This window comes from Anolis carolinensis, unplaced genomic scaffold, assembly GCF_035594765.1.
Source record: "Anolis carolinensis isolate JA03-04 unplaced genomic scaffold, rAnoCar3.1.pri scaffold_10, whole genome shotgun sequence".
NCBI classification, from domain to species: Eukaryota; Metazoa; Chordata; class Lepidosauria; order Squamata; family Dactyloidae; genus Anolis; species Anolis carolinensis.
Window position 1 is genome coordinate 6,687,837 of NW_026943821.1, and position 26,493 is coordinate 6,714,329.

The 26,493-nt window shown below is 40.6% G+C and overlaps 1 protein-coding gene across 1 annotated transcript in view; it reads left to right on the top strand.

Annotated features, from left to right (window-relative positions):
- The first annotated feature begins 8,606 nt into the window (after positions 1-8,606).
- Positions 8,607-26,493, top strand: part of ccer2 (coiled-coil glutamate rich protein 2) — a 28,625-nt gene continuing 10,738 nt past the window's right edge. The window contains exons 1-3 of the mRNA XM_062962440.1: positions 8,607-8,836; positions 21,754-21,800; positions 22,774-22,867. Of these exons, the coding sequence (XP_062818510.1) occupies positions 8,785-8,836; positions 21,754-21,800; positions 22,774-22,867 (193 nt within the window). The 5' untranslated portion in view covers positions 8,607-8,784. The remainder of the gene's footprint in view (positions 8,837-21,753; positions 21,801-22,773; positions 22,868-26,493) is intronic.

Genomic DNA, 26,493 nt, shown 5'->3' on the forward strand with positions numbered 1-26,493 from the left:
CTTCAATGTAAATGTGCTTATGTATCCTTTTAATAACAATAGAGTAAAATAATACATGTAATAATAACTACAGGAAAATAATACATGTAATAATAAATAGAGTAGAATAATAAATGTAATAATAATAAGATCAGAGTGAAATAATGTATCAATAATAATAAAAATAGAGTAAAATAAATGTAATAGTAGCAACAATAATAGAGTACAATAATAAATGTAATAATACCAATAATAATAAAGAAAAATAATAAATGTACCATATATTCTCGAGTATAAGCTAACCCAAATATAAGCCAACCAGGACCCTCATTCGAGTATAAGCCGAAGGGGGCTTTTTTAGTCCTAAAAAAGGGCTGAAAAACTAAACTTATACTCGAGTATATAAAATATATTTACAGTAGAGTCTCACTTATCCAACATAAACGGGCCTGCAGAATGTTGGATAAGCGAATATGTTGGATAATAAGGAGAGATTAAGCAGAAGCCTACTAAACATCAAATTTAGTATTTGCTTTTATTTTTTATAACTTCTCCCTTGAGAAAATGCATACGGATGTGGGCTGAACTGCAATTCCCAAAAATCTTGGGGCAATCCTCCCGAAACTCCCCCAGTATTCACAGTTTGTCATGTTGGGTCTGTGTGCCAAATGTGGTCCAGAGCCGTCATCTGCTGGGTTCAGTGTTCTCTGGATAAGGGCTCGGGCTGTGGCGCAGGTTGGAGAGCAAGCCAGCTGTAACCAGCTGCAATGAATCACTCTGACCAGGAGGTCATGAGTTCGAGGCCCGCTCGGAGCCTATGTTTGTCTTGTCTTTGTTCTATGTTAAAAGGCATTGAATGTTTGCCTATATGTGTAATGTGATCCGCCCTGAGTCCCCTTCGGGGTGAGAAGGGCGGAATATAAATGCTGTAAATAAAATAAATAAAATAAACTACAACTCCCAGATTTCCAGGACAATCACCCCGAATCCGTGCCAGTATTCACAGTTGGCCATGTTGGGTCTGTGTGCCAAGTTTGGTCCAGATTTGACTTTGGCCGGGTTCAGTGTTTTCTGAATACGGGTGAACTTTAATTCCCAGATGCCAAATTCAGTTACCCTCAAACCCCACCAGTATGCAAATTTGGCCATGTTGGGCCTGTGTGGCAAGTTAGTTCCAAGTCCATCACTGGTGAGGTTTAGAGTGCTCTTAGATTGCAGGTGAACTACGCATCCCATTCCCTACTAATCATGGTGAATTATCCCCAAACTTCTCCAGTATGTTCAGTTGATGATCAATTCCTCTGTTTGCTGTGTGCCATAGGAAAGGGTTAAGGGAGAGGCAGTGGGCGGGGCCATGCAAATAGAAGAGAAAGGAACACTGGGACGTGCTTGCTGTAACCTGCAATGTCCTTGGAGGGAGTGACTTGGTGACTCCTCAGCACTGGGAACTATAGCCTATAGGCTGGAGGCTGCCTCCAGATTTTCACTTTTATACAGATTTTCACTTTTATATAACTTTATGTTTTCCTCCCTTAAACACACTTCAAGTGCAAAACACTGGGAAAGAAAGAAGGTTGTATTATATACAGATTGATTCATTCAAGGAAACAATTGCTGTCCTATGTTTGCAAGACATGATCAGGACTATCCATGACCAGGGACCTTGAAGATCTGTTATTCAGAAGATAGGCATTGATGAAACTTTATTGTCAATAACATCGCATACATTTAAAATAAATAAATAAATGATTATATTCAGCCTCAAAGTAGTGCAACATATTTTTTGCCTTTTCCAAAAACAACCAGCTTGTAAGGCAGGCCAGATCCAAAGCCACACGTTGGGTTTTAGTTCTATTATTACACTAGCTTTGGTACCCAGTAATGACTGGGTTAGGTCTTTTGTAACACTGTTCATTAGAAATACATATATTTTTAAATGAATGGTCCCGTTAGAAAATGCTTAAAGATGTGAGTGAACTACAACTCCCATCACTGTTGATCTAATCCCACCAGTATTTATAATTGATCATGTTGGGTATGGAGTGCTAAGTTTCATCCTAATCCATTGGTGGGGGTCACCATGCTCTCTGTATGTGGGTGAACTACAACTCCCAACATCTGGGGTCAATTACCTCTAAATCCCACCAGGAATTAAAGTTGGTCATGATGAGTATATATACGACGTTTGGTCCAGATCCATCATTGGTGGGGTTCACAGTACTCCCTGGATGTGCGTGAACTACAACTCCCAACATCTGGGATCAATTACCTCCAAATCCCACCAGGAATTAAAGTTGGTCATAATGAGTATGTATACAACGTTTGGTCCAGATCCATCATTGGTGGGGTTCACAGTGCTCCCTGGATGTGGGCGAACTACAACTCCTATCATCCAGGGACATCCCCCCCCCCAAAAAAAAAAACCCAAGTGGTATGTAAACTTGGCACAATGTGTATGTTTGCCAATTTGGCCCAGATCCATCATCGGTGAGGCTTGTAGTGCTCTCTGGATGTGGGTGAACTACAACTCCCATCATCCAGGAACGTTCTACCCCCAATCCACCAGTATGCAAAGTTGGCATGATGGATGTGTATACCATGTTTGGTCCAGATCCAGCATCAGTAGGGTTCACAGTGCTCTCTAGATGTGGGTGAACTACAACTCCTATCGTCCAGAGTCAATTACCCCCACCAAATCCCACCAATATGTAAAATGATTGCCTTACCTTCTCTGCCCGGCAGCTGTTTCCCTTTTATGCAACAAACAGGTTGCAAACCAACAAAGCCCTGCGCCTGACTTTTAATAATCGTCCGCATACAAAAGAGATGGGAGAAGAAAGAGGTCACCTGAGGCCGCAGGTTTGGCAGGTGGCTGGCGAGACAGCTCATTCGCTCCAATTTGTAGAGAACAAGCCAGGCAATGCGTTACATAAAAAAGCCAGACCAGCTGCTGTTGTGACAATGAACTTCTGATGTGCTCAACCCTCCGCAACATGAATCTATATATATAAAAGAGTGATGGCATCACGGCGACTCACAAAACAACAAAAGTACAGGCCCCCCAACCTCAAAATTTGACAACACAACCCATCATCCACGCCTCTAGGTTGATACAACAAAAAGAAAAGAAAAATAAAGTCCTAATTAGAGGGAGAGCAATAATTTTTTTTATCCAATTGCTTCCAGTTTAGAGGGCTAATCTCTGCCCACTTGGTTGCCTAGCAACCAAGGGACAGCCAGGTTTCAGTTAGGGGACAGGCAGATTTAGGCCTCTCTTAGGCTTCTTCCACAGATTATCAGATTTACACTGGATTATATGGCAGTGTAGACTCAAGGCCCTTCCACACAGTCATATAACCCATTTATAATCTTATATTATCTGCTTTGCACTTGATTATCTTGAGTCCACACTGCCATATAATCCACTTCAGTGTGCATTTTATACAGCTGTGTAGAAGGGGCCTCATATAATCCAGTTCTAAGCAGATAATATAAGATTAGAAATATACAGTAGAGTCTCACTTATCCAACATAAACAGGCCGGCAGGATAAGTGAACATGTTGGATAATAAGAAGGGATTCAGGAAAAGCCAATTAAACATCAAATTAGGTAATCGTTATACAAATTAAGCATCAACAAATTTGACAGAAAAAGTTCCATACGCAGTAATGCTATGTAGTAATTACAGTAGAGTCTCACTTATCCAACACTCGCTTATCCAACGTTCTGGATTATCCAACGCATTTTTGTAGTCAATGCTTTCAATATATCGTGATATTTTGGTGCTAAATTCATAAATCTCTAAAACCAGGAAAGTAAATAAACAGGGGAATTCCACACAGGAAACAATCAGGGCCAGCTAACACCTCCCAACAAAGTATTCCCATCATCAAAGACTGGCAAATCCTCTGTTTTCTCAGGGCCACACACAGTAGAAGCACATAAAATATCGCAAACAACACCACTCTGAAAACAAGGGAATTCCAGACAGGAAATAATCAGGGCCAGCTAACACCTCCCAACAAAAAATTCACTCAGGGAGAAAACAGCCAGGCTTTAAAGCTGCAAGGCCATTACATCCTAATCATTTTTCCTAATTGCAACATTCATACTTGCCTCCAACAGACAAAAAAAAGAAAACCAATCAGAAATATTGTATATTCACAACCTTTAGGAAATAATATACCCTGATGGCGCAGTGTGTTAAAGCGCTGAGCTGCTGAACTTCTGGACCGAAAGGCCACAGGTTTGAATTGGGGGAGCGGAGAGAGCCCCCACTGTTAGCCCCAGCTTCTGCCAACCCAGAAGTTCAAAAACATGCAAATGTGAGTGCATCAATAGGTACTGCTCCGGCGGGAAGGTAACGCCACTCCATGCAGTCATCCCACATGACCTTGGAGGAGTCTACGGACAACGCTGGCTCTTCGGCTTAGAAATGAAGATGAGCACCAACCCCCAGAGTAAGACACGACTGGACTTAACGTCAGGGGAAAATGTTTACCCTTTACCTTAACTACCACCAATTCCTCAATACTTTCTTTCCCATACCACCAGCAACGCATGGCCGGGCACAGCTAGTGTTAATATAAAATGCTGTCTGACACATTCTCTAGCGAATACGATCTCTAAGAGTTGTGGCTGCTCATGATGTCCATATTCAATAATAATAATATAATCTTCCTAGGTTACATGGAATGTGTGTGGTTGGGGTCCAGATTTGCCTATATAAATATAGCACAACATGAAGGCATGTAAGTGGGTAATATTTATTATTATTAATAATAATATACAATAATAATATACAATAATAATAATATCATTTTCCTAGGTTATATGGGAAATGTGTGTGGTTTTCCCTCCAAAGGTAAAGGTCCAGATCTGCCTATATAAATAAAGCACTAACGCAGTGATTCCCAAAGTGGGCACTACTGCCCCCCAGTAGGGGCTGGAGCGATCCAGGGGGGCGGTGATTTATTTATTTATTTATTTATTTACAGCATTTATATTCCGCCCTTCTCACCCCGAAGGGGATTCAGGGCGGATCACATTACACATATAGGCAAACATTCAATGCCTTTTAAACACAGGACAAAGACAAACAACATAGCTCCGAGCGGGCCTCGAACTCATGACTTCCTGGTCAGAGTGATTGATTGCAGTTAATTGCAGCTGGGCTGCACTCCCGTCTGCGCCACAGCCCCGATGATGGCACCTATTAGGACCTGGGGGCGGGGCCAGGGCCGAGCACCTGAGGTGCCTGTTAGGACACCCAGGGGGCGGAGCTAGGAAAGGGGGCGGGGCCTCCTTTCAAGAGCCCGAGACAGGGCTCAGCCTCTATACTTCTCCTGAGAGGCCTTTTAGGACTAAAGGGCGGGGCTAGGTAAGGGGGCGGGGCCTCCTTCCAAGAGCCCGAGACAGGGCTGAGCCTCTATACTTCTCCTGAGAGGCCTTTTAGGACTAAAGGGCGGGGCTAGGGAAGGGGGCGGGGCCTCCTTTCAAGAGCCCGAGACAGGGCTCAGCCTCTATACTTCTCCTGAGAGGCCTTTTAGGACTAAAGGGCGGGGCTAGGTAAGGGGGCGGGGCCTCCTTTCAAGAGCCCGAGACAGGGCTCAGCCTCTATACTTCTCCTGAGAGGCCTTTTAGGACTAAAGGGCGGGGCTAGGTAAGGGGGCGGGGCCTCCTTTCAAGAGCCCGAGACAGGGCTCAGCCTCTATACTTCTCCTGAGAGGCCTTTTAGGACTAAAGGGCGGGGCTAGGGAAGGGGGCGGGGCCGCCTTCCAAGAGCCCGAGACAGGGCTGAGCCTCTATACTTCTCCTGAGAGGCCTTTTAGGACTAAAGGGCGTAGCTAGGGTAGGGGGCGGGGCCTCCTTTCAAGAGCCCGAGACAGGGCTGAGCCTCTATACTTCTCCTGAGAGGCCTTTTAGGACTAAAGGGCGGGGCTAGGGTAGGGGGCGGGGCCTCCTTCCAAGAGCCCGAGACAGGGCTGAGCCTCTATACTTCTCCTGAGAGGCCTTTTAGGACTAAAGGGCGGGGCTAGGTAAGGGGGCGGGGCCTCCTTCCAAGAGCCCGAGACAGGGCTGAGCCTCTATACTTCTCCTGAGAGGCCTTTTAGGACTAAAGGGCGTAGCTAGGGTAGGGGGCGGGGCCTCCTTTCAAGAGCCCGAGACAGGGCTCAGCCTCTATACTTCTCCTGAGAGGCCTTTTAGGACTAAAGGGCGGGGCTAGGGAAGGGGGCGGGGCCTCCTTCCAAGAGCCCGAGACAGGGCTGAGCCTCTATACTTCTCCTGAGAGGCCTTTTAGGACTAAAGGGCGTAGCTAGGGTAGGGGGCGGGGCCTCCTTTCAAGAGCCCGAGACAGGGCTCAGCCTCTATACTTCTCCTGAGAGGCCTTTTAGGACTAAAGGGCGGGGCTAGGGAAGGGGGCGGGGCCTCCTTCCAAGAGCCCGAGACAGGGCTGAGCCTCTATACTTCTCCTGAGAGGCCTTTTAGGACTAAAGGGCGGGGCTAGGGAAGGGGGCGGGGCCTCCTTCCAAGAGCCCGAGACAGGGCTGAGCCTCTATACTTCTCCTGAGAGGTCTTTTAGGACTAAAGGGTGGAGCTAGGGTAGGGGGCGGGGCCTCTTCCCAAGAGCGCGAGACAGGGCTGAGCCTCTGTATACCTCCCCTGAGGCGCTTGTTAGAACACGGGGGCGGGGTAGAGGTTCAGCCCTGTCAGGCACTTGGGAAGAGGCCCCGCCCCCTCCTCTAACCCCGCCTCCTGTGTCCTGGCAGGCACCGCAGGACAGGGGTAGAAGCTCAGCCCTGCCTCAGAGCTCGTAACTCCGCCCATCCCAGTCCTGGCTGCTCATTTGTGGCCCCGCCCACCTCCCCTCAGCCCTGCATCTTGGACTAGGGGAGAGGCTCAGCCCCGCCCTCTTGAGCAGGAGCCACGCCCACCCCTCTAAGCCACGCCCCCTTTCCAGGCAGCGCTGAGTCATATTTTTTCTGGAAAGGGGGCGGCAGGCCAAATAAGTCTGGGAACCACTGCACTAACATGAAGGCATGTAAGTGGGTAATACATGATAATAATATATAATAATTAAATTATTACTATTATAATATAACCTCCCTAGGTTATATGGAAAATGTGAGTGTTTATGCCTCCAGAGGTTTAGCCCCAGATCTGCATACATATATGTGTGTGTGTGTATATATATATATATATGTATGCATGCAGCAGGGAACAAAAATAATATTAAGTGGTGCCAAACTGCGTTCATTCTACAGTGTAAATAGTAAATAGGAAGATAGTTCCATCTTGTCTTCTGTGCCATAACAACATGCTATGCTAAATTTATAATAATGTATAAATATATAATATATTGTATATACATATAATATTGATAATAATATTATAATGGAATACAATATTATACTACTAACAATACAATATAATAATATTAATTATCTATATATACAAAAGGGTAATGAAATTTCGGCCTAGGACAAAACAACAAAACTACACATCCCAGAAACACTAAACTTGGCAGCACAACCCCTCATCCATGCCTCTACGTTCATACAACAAAAAGAAAAGAAAAATAAAGTCCCAATTAGAGGGAGAGGAATAATTGTTTTTATCCAATTGCTACCAGTTAGAAGGCTAAGCTCCGCCCACTTGGTCTCCTAGCAACCCACTCAGCCCAGGGGTCAGGCAGAGTTAGGCCTCACTTAGGCCTCTTCCACACTGAGAAGGAAGTGAAGCAGTGTGTATTACCAAAGTCATTATTATTACTATCATTACTAAAAGTTTGCAGGTTTGAATTGGGGGAGTGGAGAGAGCTCCCACTGTTAGCCCCAGCTTCTGCCAACCCTAAAGTTCAAAAACATGCAAATGAGGGTAGATGAATAGGTACTGCTCCGGTGGAAAGGTAATGGCGCTCCATGCAGTCATGCCACATGACCTTGGAGGAGTCTAAGGACAACGCCAGCTCTTCAGCTTAGAAATCGAGATGAGCACCAACCCCCAAAGTCAGACACGACTGGACTTAATGTCAGGGGAAAACCTTTACCCTTTTCCTTAACTACCACCAATTCCTCAATACTTTATTTCCCATACCACCATACTTCACCACAGCAACGCGTGGCCGGGCACAGCTAGTATATTATATATTAAGTGTAATATTGCTAATAATATTACCATATAATGATATAGTACAATATAGTAATTTAATGCTTATATTGTGAAATGCTAATAATATATTGTATGTTCATTTGATTTGTAAGCCGCTCTGAGTCCCCTTCGGGGTGAGAAGAGCGGGATATAAATGTAGTAAATAAATAAATAAATAATAATAAATAAATGCTCCTTGAATGGCTAAAACCTCCCTCCGGTTAATGAGCTTTCCTGCTGCAGGCATCATTAAGATATGCTAAGTCTCTTCTTTTCTCCAGCTGGAAATGCTGCAATGCTGGAAATGCTTTAGAGGAAAGGACTGAAAGCATGCATTTGCAATTATTATTATTTTTTGCCTTGGAGCAGCATCTGGACCGGTCTTTGTGTGTGTATATAGATGTTCCAATTGCATTCAGGTAAGGAAAGTGCCTCCTGCCTTTCAATGCAGGTGACATCACTTCCTTCGCAGCCTATTTAAAATCCAGCCCCCCTTCTCCTTCTTCTCCAGTGTCTCATCTGAGCCTCCGATCATCTCATCGCTGGCACACAAAGAAGCGTGTCCTTCAGCATCCAAGGGCAAGAGGAATCCTGCATCCATCCTTTTGGCCTTTTATCCATCTCGGCTCCCAGCGCAAACCTGGCTTTTGGAGATGGGGACCATCCTGCCTTTGCAAGCTATCGTCCTGCTGTGCCTTTGCAGAGGTGAGTCTCCATGGGACCCAAAGTTGTTCCTTCCATCCGGGATGGGGACCTAGTTTTGCTAAGCCGAACTAGGAAAATGAAGCATTTACTTCCTTCCCATATTTCTCTTTACTTAAAAAAAGCCATTTATACTTTAATCCTAAACTTTACCCCTTGCAGTTTTATTCTGAACTCACTTTTAAACTTCATCTACACTATAGAATGAATGCAGTGTTGTCCCACTTTAAACAGCCTGCATTGCTTTAAATGTTGTGAGCCACTCTGGGTCTCGATCAAGTGAGAAAAACTGGGTATTATTATTATTATTGTCACACATGGTACTAGGTAATAACAATCCTAATACAAATAATAAGTGCCATGGCACAATGCTATGAATAATAATAATAATAATAATAATAATAATAATAATAATAATAATAATAATAGTGTCACTCATGGCTATGGGTAATAATAATTCTAATACTAATAGTAAGCGCCATGGCTCAATGCTATGGGTAACAACAACAACAACAATAATAGCCTCAATCATGGCTATGGGTAATAACAATAATAATAATAATAATAATAATAATAATAATAATAATAATAATAATAATAATAATAATAATAGTGTCACTCATGGCTATGGGTAATAATAATCCTAATACTAATAGTAAGCGCCATGGCTCAATGCTATGGGTAACAACAACAACAACAACAATAATAGCCTCAATCATGGCTATGGGTAATAATAATAATAATAATAATAATAATAATAATAATAATAATAATAATAATAAGTGCCACAGCTCAATGCTATGGGTAATAATAATAATACTAATAATAGTGTCACTCATGGCTATGGGTAATACTAATAGTAAGTGCCATGGCTCAATGCTATGGGTAATAACAACAACAACAACAGCCTCAATCATGGCTATGGGTAATAACAATAATAATAATGATAATAAGTGCCATGGCTCAATGCTATGGGTAATAATAGTAATATTATTATTGTTGTAGTTATTGAATGCTCAATGCTAATAATACTAATAATAATAATAATCTCACTCATGGCTACAGGTAATAATAACCCTAATACTAATAACTGACATGGCTCAATGATATGGGTGATAACAGTGATAATAATAATAATAATAATAATAATAATAATAATAATAATAATAATAATAATAATAGCCTCACTCATGGCTATGGGTAATAATAATTCTAATCGTAATAATAAGTGGCATAGCTCAATACTATGAGTAATAACAGTACTATGGTAATAACAGAACAATATCAATGATGATGATGATGATGATGATAATGATGATGATGATGGCCTCACTCATGGCTGTGGGTAATAATAATCCTAATACTAATAATAAGTGTCATGGCTCAATGCTATGGGTAATTAATAATAATAATAATAATAATAATAATAATAATAATAATAATAGCCTCACTCATGGCTATGGGCAATAATAATCCTAATACTGTAAGTGCTATGGTTCAATGGTATAACAGTATTATTATTAGTCAGTGTTCAAGGATAATAATAATTATAATAATAGCCTCACTCATGGCTATGGGTAACAATAATCCTAATACTAATAATAAGTGCCATGGCTCAATACTATGGGTAATAACAGTAACAACAACAGTAACAATAACAACTGCCCATGGCTGAAAGCTATAGAATAATGTGATTTGTAGTTTGATGAAGCACCAGAAGTCTTGGGCAGAGAAGCACTTGGAAAACTACAATTCCCATGATTCTAGAACATTGAACTAATAACTGTTAAAGTGGTATCAAACTGCATTAATTTTGCAGTTTAGATGCACCCAAAGATTGCAAAGCATGTCTCCTTTTTGCTGCTTGATATTTTTTGCTAACTTTCTTTATAGAATTGAATCATAGCACTTATTAGGATTACTATTGCCCATAGCCATGAGTGAGGCTATTATTATAATTATTATTATCATTGAACACTGAATAATAATAATACTGTTATTACCCATAGCATTGAACCATAGCACTTACAGTATTAGGGTTATTATTGCCCATAGCCATGAGTGAGGCTATTATTATTATTATTATTATTATTATTATTATTATTATTATTTACCCATAGCATTGAGCTATTATTAGTATTAGGTGAATGCAGCTGAAAATGACGGTGCCCTTAACTTGGATTGAATCCCAACCTTTTAAACATTTCAGGGATAGTAGCAATGACTCATTTGTGTTTAAGTTATGTATTTGCTCCAGTTAACTGGGGTTGAGATCCATGAAGTTCTTTGAGTCTTCCCAAACAGCCCTCTGCAGTTTGTGGAACCTTTTCCATTACTGTGGTCTTCACTAAAATACTATAATTCCCACCATCCCCAGTCCAAGTGGCAGACTGGGATTATGGGTTTTGCTATCCGGTGCACCTAGGAGGGCTTTGGGTTGTGATAAGGCTTTATAAATACATACATCTATATATATAAAAGAGTGATGGCATCACAGCAATTCACAAAACAACAAAAGTACAGGCCCCCCAACCTCAAAATTTGACAACACAACCCATCATCCACGCCTCAAGGTTGATACAACAAAAAGAAAAGAAAAATAAAGTCCTAATTAGAGGGAGAGCAATAATTTTTTTTATCCAATTGCTGCCAGTTTAGAGGGCTAATCTCTGCCCACTTGGTTGCCTAGCAACCAAGGGACAGCCAGGTTTCAGTTAGGGGACAGGCCGATTTAGGCCTCACTTAGACTTCTTCCACAGATTATCTAATTTGCACTGGATTATATGGCAGTGTAGACTCAAGGCCCTTCCACACAGCTATATAACCCATTTATAATCTTATATTATCTGCTTTGCACTGGATTATCTTGACTCCACACTACCATATAATCCACTTCAGTGTGCATTTTATACAGCTGTGAAGAAGGGGCCTCAGATCATCCAGTTCTAAGCAGATAATTTAAGATTATCAATATACAGTAGAGTCTCACTTATCCAACGTAAACAGGCCGGCAGGATAAGTGAATATGTTGGATAATAAGAAGGGATTCAGGAAAAGCCAATTAAACATCAAATTAGGTAATCGTTATACAAATTAAGCACCAAAACATCATATTATACAACAAATTTGACAGAAAAAGTAGTTCCATGCGCAGTAATGCTATGTAGTATTTACAGTAGTCTCACTTATCCAACACTCGCTTATCCAACGTTCTGGATTATCCAACACTTTTTTGTAGTCAATGCTTTCAATATATCGTGATATTTTGGTGCTAAATTCATAAATACAGTAATTACTATATAGCATTACTGTGTACTGAACTACTTTTCTGACAAATTTGTTGTCTAACATGATGTTTTGGTGCTTAATTTGTAAAATCATAACTTAATTTGATGTTTAATAGGGTTATCCTTAATTCCTCATTATCCAACATATTCGCTTATCCAATGTTCTGCCGGCCCATTTATGTTGGATAAGTGAGACTCTACTGTACTGTATTTACAAATTTACCCCTAAAATATCACAATGAATTTAAAACACTGACTACAAAAACATTGATTATGAAAAGGCAGACTGCGTTGGATAATCCAGAATATTGTATAAGCGAATGTTGGATAAGTGAGATTCTTCTTTAATATGAAATAATTACTGGGATAGAATAATGCAGAACAATATAATCTCTAAAACCAGGACAGTAAATAAACAGGGGAATTCCACACAGGAAACAATCGGGGCCAGCTAACACCTCCCAACAAAGTATTCCCATCATCAAAGTCTGGAAAATCCTCTGTTTTCTCAGGGCCACAGACAGTAGAAGCACATAAAATATCGCAAACAACACCACTCTGAAAACAAGGGAATTCCAGACAGGAAACAATCAGGGCCAGCTAACACCTCCCAACAAAAAATTCACTCAGGGAGGAAACAGCCAGGCTTTAAAGCTGCAAGGCCATTACATCCTAATCATTTTTCCTAATTGCAGCATTCATACTTGCCTCCAACAAACAAAAAAAACCAATCAGAAATATTGTATATTCACAACCTTTCGGAAATAATATCCCCTGATGGCGCAGCGTGTTAAAGCGCTGAGCTGCTGAACTTCTGGACCGAAAGGCCACAGGTTTGAATTGGGGGAGCGGAGAGAGCCCCCACTGTTAGCCCCAGCTTCTGCCAACCCAGAAGTTCGAAAACATGCAAATGTGAGTGCATCAATAGGTACTGCTCTGGCGGGAAGGTAACGCCGCTCCATGCAGTCATCCCACATGACCTTGGAGGAGTCTACGGACAACGCCAGCTCTTCGGCTTAGAAATGGAGATGAGCACCAACCTCCAGAGTCAGACACGACTGGACTTAATGTCTGGGGAAAACCTTTACCCTTGAACTTAACTACCACCAATTCCTCAATACTTTATTTCCCAGACCACCAGACTTCGCCACAGCAACGCGTGGCCGGGCACAGCTAGTGTGTGTATATATGTGTGTGTGGGTGTGTATTAGAAAATACCCGGCATGTATTAGAAAATGCACTAAGATGTGGGTAAACTACAACTTCCAACATCGTGGGGCAATTCCCTTCAATCCCTGCCAGTATTCTAAATTGGGTATATTTACCAAGTGTGGTCCAGATCCATTGTTGGTCAGGTTCACAGTGGTCTTTGATTGTGGGTGAACTACAACTCCCAACATTGTGGGGCTATTAATTTCCTTCAATCCCCACCAGTAGTCAAAATTGGCCATGTTGGGTCTGTGCGCCAGGTTTGGTCCATATCCAGTGTCATTTAAGTTCACAGGGCTCTCTAGATGCGGGTGAACTATAACTCCCAAAATACAAGCTCCACCCCTCCCAAAGCCCACCAGTATTCGAAGTTGGTCATGTTGGGTATGTTTACCAAGTGTGGTCCAGATCCAGTGTCATTTAAGTTCACAGGGCTCTCTAGATGCGGGTGAACTATAACTCCCAAAATACAAGCTCAACCCCTCCCAAAGCCCACCAGTATTCAAAGTTGGTCATGTTGGGTATGTTTACCAAGTGTGGTCCAGATCCAGTGTCATTTGGGTCCACAGGGCTCTCTGGATGTGAGGTGAACTATAACTCCCGAAATCAAGAGTCAACCCCCCTCAAACCTTATATGGATGCAGAAAGCCCTGTGACTCCTGCCACCTATGTATAATATTTCATTATACAGTAACAATAAACCATAATATAGATCTACGCTCCTGCCTTCCTCAATTCCTAGACCTTTACAAACTACTTATCCCCTTTGCTAATAAATTATCCTCTATTCTTTTCCGGGGGGGGGGGGGGCATCTACATTGTAGAGTTAATGCAGTTTGATACCACTTGAATTTCCATGGCTCAATGCTATGGAATCCTGAGAGTTGCTGTTTCCCAACCTTCTTTGTGAAAGAGTGCAAACTACAGCTCCCAGGATTCTATAGCATTGAGCCATGGCAGTCAAAGTGGTATCAAACTGCATTAATACTGCAATGTAGACGCACCCCGTAACGATTCCAACCATGGTCACAATCCAACACTCAAACTATTATTATTATTATTATTATTATTATTATTATTATTATTATTATTATTATTATTATTTATGACACAGCAAACAAGATAGACATGCTGGATTTCGTTTCACAAAATCACAAGTCGAACACTTTCCAAGTGTCTAGGACTGTGTGATGTATTTTCAGATGATGCGTGCAGATCCCAGTCGGGTGGCCTTTTGCAGTTGGCAGATCATGATTTTGTCAATGTCTATTGTTTCCAAATGCTGGCTGAGATCTTTTGGCACGGCACCCAGTGTGCCCATCACCACCGGGACCACCTGTACTGGTTTCTGCCAGAGTCTTTGAAGTTTAGTCTTGAGCTCCTGATAGCGGCTGAGTTTTTCCTGTTGTTTTTCGTCAATGCGACTGTCACCTGGGATGGCGACATCAATGATCCAAACCTTTTTCTTTTCCACAACTGTGATGTCTGGTGTGTTGTGTTCCAGAAGTTTGTCAGTCTGGATTCGGAAGTCCCCCAGTATCTTTGCATGTTCATTTTCCAATACTTTTGCAGGTTTGTGATCCCACCAGTTCTTTGCTGCTGGGAGGTGGTACTTGAGGCATAAGTTCCAATGAATCATTTGGGCCACATAGTTGTGCCTCTGTTTGTAGTCTGTCTGTGCAATTTTCTTACAGCAGCTGAGGATATGATCAATGGTTTCGTCAGCTTCCTTGCACAGTCTGCATTTTGGGTCATCAGCTGATTTTTCGATCTTGGCCTGAATTGCATTTGTCCTGATGGCTTGCTTCTGGGCTGCAAGGATCAGGCCTTCTGTCTCCTTCTTCAGGGTCCCATTCGTGAGCCACAGCCAGGTTTTATCCTCATCAGCTTTTCCTTCAATTTTGTCGAGGAACTTTTCATGCAATGTTTTGTTGTGCCAGCTGTCAGCTGTAGTCTGTAGTGCGGATTTCTTGTACTGGTTTTTTGTCTGCTGTGCTTTGAGAAGTTTCTGATTTTTGACTTCAATCAAAGCAGGCTCTTCACTTTGCTTATTATTATTATTATTATTATTATTATTATTATTATTATTATTATTAATAGGACCTGGTATCTGTGGTTTCATTTATCCATATCCTACCATAGATGTCCTCTCTAGTCATTTTCTATGCAGTCTAGGAATGGATAGATGCAGATATCATACGATACTCAGTTTTCCATCTGTGTTTGGTAAGATTCAGGTGTATCACTTTACCCAATCTACTAATATTTTAAGATTATTTTGTCGGAAGGGATCCCCAAAGGTTATCTAGTCTAACCCTCTGCTATATAAGATCGCACAGTCACAAGGCTCCCAAGAAATGGTTATCCAAAACAATATAAAGAGGCCACAGATTGATGGATCCCAATGTTGTATTCTTATGCAAGGAGACTTGGAGGAGTTGGCTAGTTCTACTCAGCATCTCTTTCCATTGTTTTGCTGCTCTGAACCTGTTCTTATGCAATCCTCTTATGCAAGGCGAACAATTAGATCACCTGAACAGCTCAGCACTGGCTTACCTTCCTAAACCACGAGTCCCCTTTGTCTCTATATTTACTAGAAGAGCTAGGAAGAAGAACATCATCCTCTCAAGGCAGTTTAAACCCATAATCTCCCATCTTCTAGGTCCAAACTGCAGCCTTAATTCCCAATTTCATATTTATAGGAGGTTAAATCTGAAAGCTTGAAGCTGCATCTCTGTTATTAGTAGTATTAGCATTAGTAATATTGATATTAATATTAATATATTGCTATATTATTTCATAATATTTTATATTATTAGTGTTATCTACATTAACATATTATTTCATAATATATTATCATAATTATTATAACTATATTATTATATAATATATAATAATATACTTTATAATTATTATAAAAACATACTTTTATTATTGATATTAATGTAATGATATATTATTAATTTATAATATATTATTATTGGTATCAATATAATGATATATTATTATTTCATAATATATTATTACAGTAGAGTCTCACTTATCCAACATAAACGGGCCAGCAGAATGTTGGATAAGCGAATATGTTGGATAATAAGGAGGCATTAAGGAAAAGCCTATTAAACATCAAATTAGGTTATGTTTTTACAAATGAAGCACCAAAACATCATGTTTAACAACAAATTGGACAGAAAAAGTAGTTCAATACGCAGTAATGCTATGTAGTAATAACTGTATTTACGAATTTAGCACCAAAATATCATGATGTATTGAAAACATTGACTACAAAAATGCGTTGGATAATACAGAATGTCGGATAAGCGAGTGTTGGATAAGTGAGACTCTACTGTATTATAAAACATACTTTTATCATTGATATTAATGTAATGATATATTATTAATTTATAATATATTATTGGTATCAATATAATGATATATTATTATTTCATAATATTTTATTACTAGTGTAATTGATGTTAATACTATATTATGTCATAACATATTATTACATATTATATATTATTATTGCATAATATATTATTATTAATATACTACCTGTTCATTATAAAATATATTTTTATTATTGCTAGAATGCAATATATTATAATATATTATTACTAGCTGTGCCTGGCCACAGTATTGAGGAATTGGTGGTAGTTAAGGTAAAGGTTAAAGGTTTTTCCCTGACATTAAGTCCAGTCGTGTCTGACTCTGGGGGTTGGTGCTCATCTCCATTTCTAAGCCGAAGAGCCGGCGTTACCCGTAGACACCTCCAAGGTCATGTGGGATGACTGCATGGAGCGCCGTTACCTTCCCGCCGGAGCAGTACCTATTCATCTACTCTCATTTGCATGTTTTTGAACTTTAGGGTTGGCAGAAGCTGGGGCTAACAGTGGGGGCTCTCTCCGCTCCCCCGATTCAAACCTGCGACCTTTCGGTCCAGAAGTTCAGCAGTTTAGCGCTTTAACACACTGCGCCATCAGGGGATATTATTTCCTAAAGGTTGTGAATATACAATATTTTTGATTTTTTTTGTCTGTTAGCTAGCCCTGATTGTTTCCTTTGTGGAATTTCCAATTTCCCTGCTTTCAGAGTGTTGCTCTTTATTTACTGTCCTGGTTTTAGAGATTATATTGTTCTGTATTATTGTATCGCAGTAAGGATTTCATATTAAAGTAGAATCTCACTTATCCAACATTCGCTTATCCAATGTTCTGGATTATCCAACGTGTCACGCCCGAGGCAACAGAGCACCAAGAACCATACACGGAGGCCAATATCTATCTAATATCTTTATTAAGTAAATATATAAAAGTAATAAAAACAAGTGAAGAATATAGTTCAGAAGCAGACCTTCCAAATGAGGTCAAATATAGTCCAAAAATGTATTGTCCAATAAATGATATTAGAGTTCAAAGTTTTTAATCCACTTAACCGAAACACACACTATTGCCAAGCAATAGTGTGGGGAAAATGCCCAGAGTCTTTGAAGTCCAAGGTAGCTTGAGAACAAGGCTGGAAACAAACTTGAATCATTTAACAAGGTCCGTGACTAGGAACAAGGCGAAACAGAGATTCTAAGAACAAGGTCCGTGGCTAAAAACAAGGCTAGACAAATCTTGAATACTTGATCCAGAAAGCAAGGAACTGGGGTTGCGGACTTTGCGAAGTCCACACAAGGCTGGAAACACAATGTTGCTCCTGAAGCTGCTCAGTTGACTCCGCAACAATTCTAACGTGCCAGGCACCTATATTGGGGTCTCGTTTTCCCGCCAACGACCTCTTTCCCTAGAGAACGGGAAACGAAACCCAACTTTGTCCAGATGTGAAACTCCTTAGAATTTCCCAAGGGAAGCATGGCTAATCAGCCTGTTGTTTAGCTGCAATCCGTAAACTCCTGCGAGTCTGTTCTCTCACTCCCCTGTCTGCAGAATAAGACTGCCTCCTAGGGAACGGGGGTGAGGAATGCCCAAGGTCTGTTTTACTGGGTTCTTGGGCGAAAACATCAGCATCCGGCAGCTGGAAAGATTCCGGCTCTTGTTGAAACGGTGAAAATCCCATGTTTTCATCTTCATCTGTCACAATGGCACTAGGAGCAGGACTACAAGGCCCATGAGGCATCACACAACGCAGTCTGCCTTTTAGTAATCAATGTATTTGTAGTCAGTGTTTTAAATACATTGTGATATTTTTGTGGTAAATTTGTAAATACAGTAATTACTACATAACATTACTGCACATGGAACTACTTTTTCTGTCAAATTTGTTGTATAACATGATGTTTTGGTGCTTAATTTGTATAATGATTACCTAATTTAATGTTTAATCGGCTTTTCCTGAATCCCTTCTTATTATCCAACATACTCACTTATCCAACATTTTGCCAGCCTGTTTATGTTGGATAAGTGAGACTACTGTATATTTATAATCTTATATTATCTGCTTAGAACTGGATTATATGAGGCCCCTTCTTCACAGCTGTATAAAATGCACACTGAAGTGGATTATATGGCAGTGTGGAGTCAAGATAATCCAGTTCAAAGCAGATAATATAAGATTATAAATGGGTTATATAGCTGTGTGGAAGGGCCTTGCGTCTACACTGCCATATAATCCAGTGCAAATTAGATAATCTGTGGAAGAGGCCTAAGTGAGGCCTAACTCTGCCTGTCCCCTGGGCTGAGTGGGTTGCTAGGAGCCCAAGTGGGCGGAGCTTAGCCTTCTAACTGGCAGCAATTGGATAAAAACAATTCTTCCTCTCCCTCTAATTAGGACTTTATTTTTCTTTTCTTTTTGTTCTATCAACCTAGAGGCGTGGATGATGGGTTGTGTTGTCAAATTTCGAGGTTGGGGGGCCTGTAGTTTTGTTGTTTTGTCGGTCGCCGGGATTCCCTCACTCTTTTATATATATAGATTGCATAATATTATATTATTATTCCATAATATGGTATTATTATTGCTGTTTGATTGTGGAATATATTACCTTGGAAGACGATGGATTCTTGTTCTTGCACAGTGACTGGATGTCCATCTGTCGGGCGTGTTTTAGTTGTGTGCCCTTTCTAACTATTAGGATTCTAGGATTGTGAGATTCACTTGACACATCCCCTCATTAAACAAGATCCTCAAACAGAACCGAGAAATGCTGTTCGTCAAGCTTCGTAATAATAAAGTGTTCCAATTTAATAGATCTAACCCTCGTCCCACAGCTGAAAAACAGCAGTTTATGCTTCCTTTGAAAAAAACAATTAGGAACATGCTGTATCAGGAGGAACAATGCCAAGTGCCTTCGAGGTCTTTGTCAGCTTCTGTTGAACAGCTGTTTCTCATACAATTTTAATAAGTCTGGTTCAGGTAGAATTCAAATAAAGGGAATGTGCCACATCACCTGGACATGTTGGGATATTATGAAATCCTCTATTATATTATTTCACTGCAATGGAGACAATACAAAAGGCATTTCATAATGACAAAGGCAATAGTGTTGTAAATCCTGGACTCCTGAAGTGGTTTGGCTTTGCCTTCTTTTGCCATCTAAGACCACTCTGAACTCCATCAACAATGGACCTGGAACTAGCATGGCACACAGAGCACCCATGACAAACAAAACAACTGGAGGTCTTTGGTGGGATTTATAGGAGTTGTAGTTCACCTATATCCAGAGCGCACTATGAACCCAAACAAGGATGGATCTGGACCAAACTTGGCATGCATACCCAATATGTCAACATTTGAATATTGGTAGATTTTGAGAGGAATTGGCCTGGACATTTTGGAGTTGTAGGTACTGGGATTTATAGTTCATCTGCAATCAATGAGCACTCTTAACTTTACCAAAGATGGAATTGTACCAAACTTGGCACACAGAACTCACATAACTAGCAAAATATACTGGAGGTATCTGGGAGAAATTCATCTTGATTTGGGGAGTTGTAGTTCACCTACCATGTTTCCCCTAAAATAAGACAGTGTCTTATATTATTTTTTACTCCCAAAGATGCGCTAGGTCTTATTTTCAGGGGATGTCTTATTTTTCCATGAAGAAGAATTCATATTCATTGTTGAACAAAAAAAAACCCCACATTTATTCTATACTGTACAGTAGTTGTCATCACAAACCAACATAACTAAACCAGACAAACTGTGACTCCTGTCAAGAATTTCTTGTTACTACCATTATTTACATATACAACTGGTATGTAAGCCGCCCCGAATCTCTCTGGAAGAGAGGTATAAAAATAAAATTATTATTATTATTATTATTATTATGACACAGCAAACAAGATAGATATGCTGGATTTCGTATCACAAAATCACAAGTCGAACACTTCCCAAGTGTCTAGGACTTTGTGATGTATTATTATTACAGTAGAGTCTCACTTATCCAACATTCGCTTATCCAATGTTCTGGATTATCCAACGCATTTTTGTAGTCAATGTTTTCAATACATCGTGATATTTTGGTGCTAAATTCATAAATAGAGTGATTACTACGTAGCATTACTGCATATTGAACTACTTTTTCTGTCAAATTTATTGTATAACATGTTTTGGTGCTTAATTTGTAAAATCATAACCTAATTTGATGTTTAATAGGCTTTTTCTTAATCTCTCCTTATTATCCAACATATTTGCTTATCCAACGTTCTGCCGGCCCGTTTATGTTGGATAAGTGAGACTCTACTGTATTATTATTATTATTATTATTATTGACACAACGACGTTGTATGACACAGCAAACAAGATAGATATTATTATTATTTACATTTACTGATCCTGCATGCTCTGGTGTTCTGTTTGGCGGGCATAATTCCAAATAAAAACTTTGAAGGTCTTACTTTTGGGGGAGGCCTTATATTTAGCAATTCAGCAAAACCTCTACTAGGTCTTATTTTTTGGGGATGTCTTACTTTCAGGGAAACAGGGTACATCCAGAGAGCACTATGAACCCAAACACCGATGGATCTGGACCAAACTTGGCACAAATATCTGATATGCCGAAATTTGATTACTGAAGGAGTTTAGGAAGAATTGACCTTCCTTTCTGGGAGTTGTAGTTCACCCACAGCCAGGGAAACTGTGACCTCCACCGATGATGGATCTGGACCAAACCTGGCACATAGAACCCCCATGACTAACCCAACATCCTAGAGGGGAATGACTCACCATAGTGGGAGTTGTAGTTTACCCTACAGCCAGAGAACACACTGAACCCCACTGATGATGAATCCAGAGCAAACTTGCCCAACATAACAAACTTTAAGTACTGATGGAGCTTTTTGGGGTTAACCTGGCATGATGGGAGTTGCAGTTCACTCACAACCTTATGCATTTTGTACAATTTAAAAAATGACTATTTCAAATAACCCTGGCAATGCCAGGTGCCCAAACTAGTTTATATATATTTTTTGTTTTCCTTTTCAGCCTTTGCCTTGCCGCTAACCACTCAGCTGTCAGAAGAAGATGAAAAGGTAAGGATAGGAAAAATAGGAGCAATGGAATACATGTCCCATCTGTCTGGATTTATTAAAAGAGACAATAAAAGAGACAATTAAAATAGACAATTAAAAGAGACAAATAAAGCTAAAGATAATTCTAATCTTGGACATGCTTAAAATTTTATATAATGTGATTTTATTTTGTAATGGTATCTGTTTTATATGAATTGTTGTTTTGTAGATTGTTTTATATGAATTGTTATTTTTACATTGTTTTTAGGCATTGAATTTATGCCTATTTATTGTAAGCCGCTTTGAGTCCCCTCGGGGAGAAAGGCGGAGTAAAAGTGATGTAAATAAATAAATAATAAATAAATGGAAATACAGTAGAATCTCACTTATCCAACATTTGCTTATCCAACGTTCTGGATTATCCAAAACATTTTTGTAGTTAATGTTTTCAATATATCGTGATATTTTGGTGTTAAATTCGTAAATACAGTAATTACTACGTAGCATTACTGCCTATTGAACTACTTTTTCTGCCAAATTTGTTGTATAACATGATGTTTTGGTGCTTAATTTGTAAAATCATAACCTAATTTGATGTTTAATAGGCTTCTTCTTAATCTCTCCTTATTATCCAACATATTTGCTTATCCAACGTTCTGCCGGCCTGTTTATGTTGGATAAGTGAGACTCTACTGTAGCTGACAATGAAATTACAGGCATTGCCTTCTTCTTGGCTTTCAGGTAGCAAATGAGTTGCTAGCTGGGGGTGATGGGATTTGTAGTCCAACACATCTATGCTGGGAAAATGTTTGAAATTAAGTGAAAGAAGAGGGGTAGAAGAAAGGACCCCTACATACTTGCGCTGGTATAATTGAAATAGAGTGAGATATTCTAGATTTCAGTCTTAATAAATATAGGGTGATGGCATAAGGAAATCTGGGTTGGAATAGGAGATGCTATAGGGACCATATGTCTTTCTGATTTTCCATACCAGGTGACCAAATGCATCACCGAAATCTTGGCAGATACCCTTTCCGGACCCAGCCCGCATCCAGTGACCAGCAAATGCATGAAGATATTAAGAGAAGGTAAGTGGATGTTGCTATGAAAGAAACTAAAGCAATATCCAGTGGTTTTTAATGTTAGTAATTCTGAGTCTCCTTTGGCAAAGAAAAAGCTGAGTATAAAATAATAATATTACTACGCATTATTATTATTAATTCCCTACTGTGAAATAATAAATTCTTTCTCTTGACTCCTGATGAAATGACTGTTCTGTTCTCTTATGGGAAACGTTTTGATCAAAGATGATCTATTATTGTTGTTGTTGTTGTTGTATGACACAGCAAACAAGATAGATATGCTGGATTTCATATCACAAAATCAAAAGTCGAACACTTCCCAAGTGTCTAGGACTGTGTGATGTATTATTATTATTTACTGACTCCTGATGAAACGGCTGAGCTGTTCTGTTCCCTTGGGGAAAAAGCTTTTGATAAAAGGTGATCAATAATAACAATAATAGATAATCTTTGATCAAAGAGTTTTCCATAAGAGGGTAGAACAGTCTAGTCATTTCTTCAGGAGTCAAGAGAAATAATTATTTCACAGGATGGAAACAATGATATTATTATTATTATTATTATTATTATTATTATTATTATTATTATTATTAATATTTATACACTGATTATTATTATAGATCACCTTTGATCAAAAGTTTTTCCCCAAGAGAACAGTTCTGACCAAGACACAAAACAGCTCACATTATTATTATTATTATTATTATTATTATTATTATTATTATTATTATTATTATTTTATGACACAGCAAACAAGATAGATATGCTGGATTTCGTATCACAAAATCACAAGTCGAACACTTCCCAAGTGTCTAGGACTGTGTGATGTATTTTCGAATGATGCGCACAGATCCCAGTAGGGTGACCTTTTGCAGTTGGCAGATCATAATTTTGTCAATGTCTACTGTTTCCAAATACCGGTTGAGATCTTTTGTCACGGCACCCAATGTGCCAATCACCACCGGGACCACCTGTATTGGTTTCTGCCAGAGTCTTTGAAGTTAAATTTTGAGGTCCTGATGGCGGCTGAGTTTTTCCTGTTGTTTTTCATCAATGCGACTGTCACCTGGGATGGCAACATCAATGATCCCAACCTTTTTCTTTTCCACAACTGTGATGTCTAGTGTGTTGTGTTCCAGAACTTTGTCAGTCTGGATTCGGAAGTCCCACAGTATCTTTGCGTGCTCATTTTCCAATACTTTTGCAGGTTTGTGATCCCACCAGTTCTTTTCTGCTGGGAGGTGGTACTTGAGGCATAAGTTCCAATGAATCATTTGGGCCACATAGTTGTGCCTCTGTTTGTAGTCTGTCTGTGCAATTTTCTTACAGCAGCTGAGGATATGATCAATGGTTTCGTCGGTTTCCTTGCAGAGTCTGCATTTTGGGTCATCAGCTGATTTTTCGATCTTGGCCTTATGTTATGATTGAGCCTCGTGGCTCTGTTACTGACAGGCGTGGGCGTAAGACTCCTCGAGAGTCAGATACTCTCGAGGAGCGAGAGAGAAAAAGACTGCGAGACATATTTGCAGCACCATCTGATGAAGAGTCTTTCGAGGGGTTTACGGAGAGAATGGAGGAGGGGCAGGTTAGCTCGGAGGAGGATGAGATGGATTGGACTCGGGTAAGGGAGGAATTGGGTGCCACTGGCCATGATGGGGCAGAAGATGAATGGGGACCTTCAGGATCAGATCCATGGCTTAGCTGGAGGGATGGGACGGGATCCACAGCTGGAGATGCTGCTGGGCGTAGTCAGAGGTGTTCCAGCTCTGACGAGGAAAGTGATGAGGAAACGCCCGGGTTAAGGAGGACAGCTGACAGTGATGAAGATTTGTAACTGGCATAAAATGGGGCTTGAGAGCAATTGCAAATTGCGTTGGGCAAGGTAATCTGGGCAAACGCTTGGGATCCGTGTGTGTGTGGGACGCTTCCCTGAAGACTTGTGTGCTTTCCTGTGCTGAGACGTAAGTTGATTGGAATCCAGGGTCAGACGGCGGGAGGGATTGTGTGGGCATTTGTTTGTGCAAACCTGTGCTTACTCTTATTAGCTTGACCTTCCGTCGTCTTCTTGACGGACGCCATCTCCTGCTTTGAATACCCGGACTGAACTGACCACGGCTTGGCTTCATCCCCTTCTTGGACTTGGGAAAACTACAAACGTCTGCTTCTGGCTTTGAACTACGGAACGGAACTGGTCTACTCTACTGTTGCATTCCCTGGCTGATTTGTTCGTGCTGGAAATCCTGTCTGCTGTGTGTGTGTGGGAGCGACGCAAGTTACTGTAAACACTGTGTTGGCAGCAGAGAGGAATCTGCTGCCAATTAGCTGCATTCTTTGTATCTTTTGTTCTTGGCTCTCGTTTTGTTTATATTCAGGCTGAAGCAAGCAGTTTGTTTTTTACCCGGATTAAACTCCGGTTTAATCCGGGTTATCTTTTGAACATTTATTTTGCCCCTTTTTGCTCCTAAAGGCAAATACTGCCTGGCCCTTGTGTTTTACGGGCTTGTTTTGAGTTCTGTAACCTAATAAACTCTGTTACTTTGAATCTCGTGGCGTTCTGTCCTTGACAGATTGCCCAACGCCCATAAAAAGTTTATTGCAGCAATAAACCCGTCAGGAAGACGATGGATGAATTAAGGGCCAAGTTTGACCAACTGCAAACGGCTTTTACCGTAAGCCAAACAGCTTTTGCTGTGAAAGGACATGTTTTGACTCCTGAACGCTTTGACGGAACCAGGTGCAAGTTGCCAACCTTTTTGGCACAAGTGGAGCTTTATTTTTCTCAGCTCAGCGTTCATGCTTTTCCTACAGACACTAGTAAGGTGGCCTTTATTTTGAGTTTGTTGACCGGTCCCGCAGGACAATGGGCCACTAATTTAATTTTGGGCAATGACCCAGTCAAGGACAATTTGAATGATTTCAAAAAGTTGTTAACTGATACTTTTGGGCATCCTCTCCGCACAGAGAATGCTGGGTGGGCTTTGTATCGGTTAAAACAGGGAAAGGGGACTGTTTTGGATTACTTAAATAAGTTTAACATGTATCGCCACCAGCTGGATTGGGGGGAAAATGCATTCATGCTTTTATTTACTGCTGGGTTAAGTGATATGCTCCAGGATGAATTAGCACGCTTGGAGCCGGCTGAAAGTTGGGACGCCTTAGTTGCCAAGGTGCTGCGCTTAGACGCAAGGTTCGAGGCTCGTAAACACTCAAAAGCAATGTGTGCGCCATCTATGCATGTAACCAGGGCACCTGTGGTGATGGGGGAAGAGCCTATGGAGCTTGGGGTCTTTAAAAAGCTGTCTACCGAGGAAAAGAGCCGTAGGAGGCAGCTGGGCTTGTGTTTGTACTGTGGGAATGCTGGGCATTTTGCCAAAAACTGTAATGTGAAACCTTCCCAGCTTTCGGGAAAAGGCCAGCCCTAGTGCGACGTGAGTCCAACGCACTAGGGCTCCTCAAGCAGTCAACTGAGGGGAGGAAGCATGTTTTCGTACCCATTACATTATCTGTTGGGGGAAGGGAACTTGTTTCTACTTTGGCACTGCTGGACTCAGGGGCTACGGTCTCTTATGTAGATATTGAGTTTGCTAAGAAGCATGGCATTCCTAGAGTGCGCAAGGCATGCGACGTGTGGG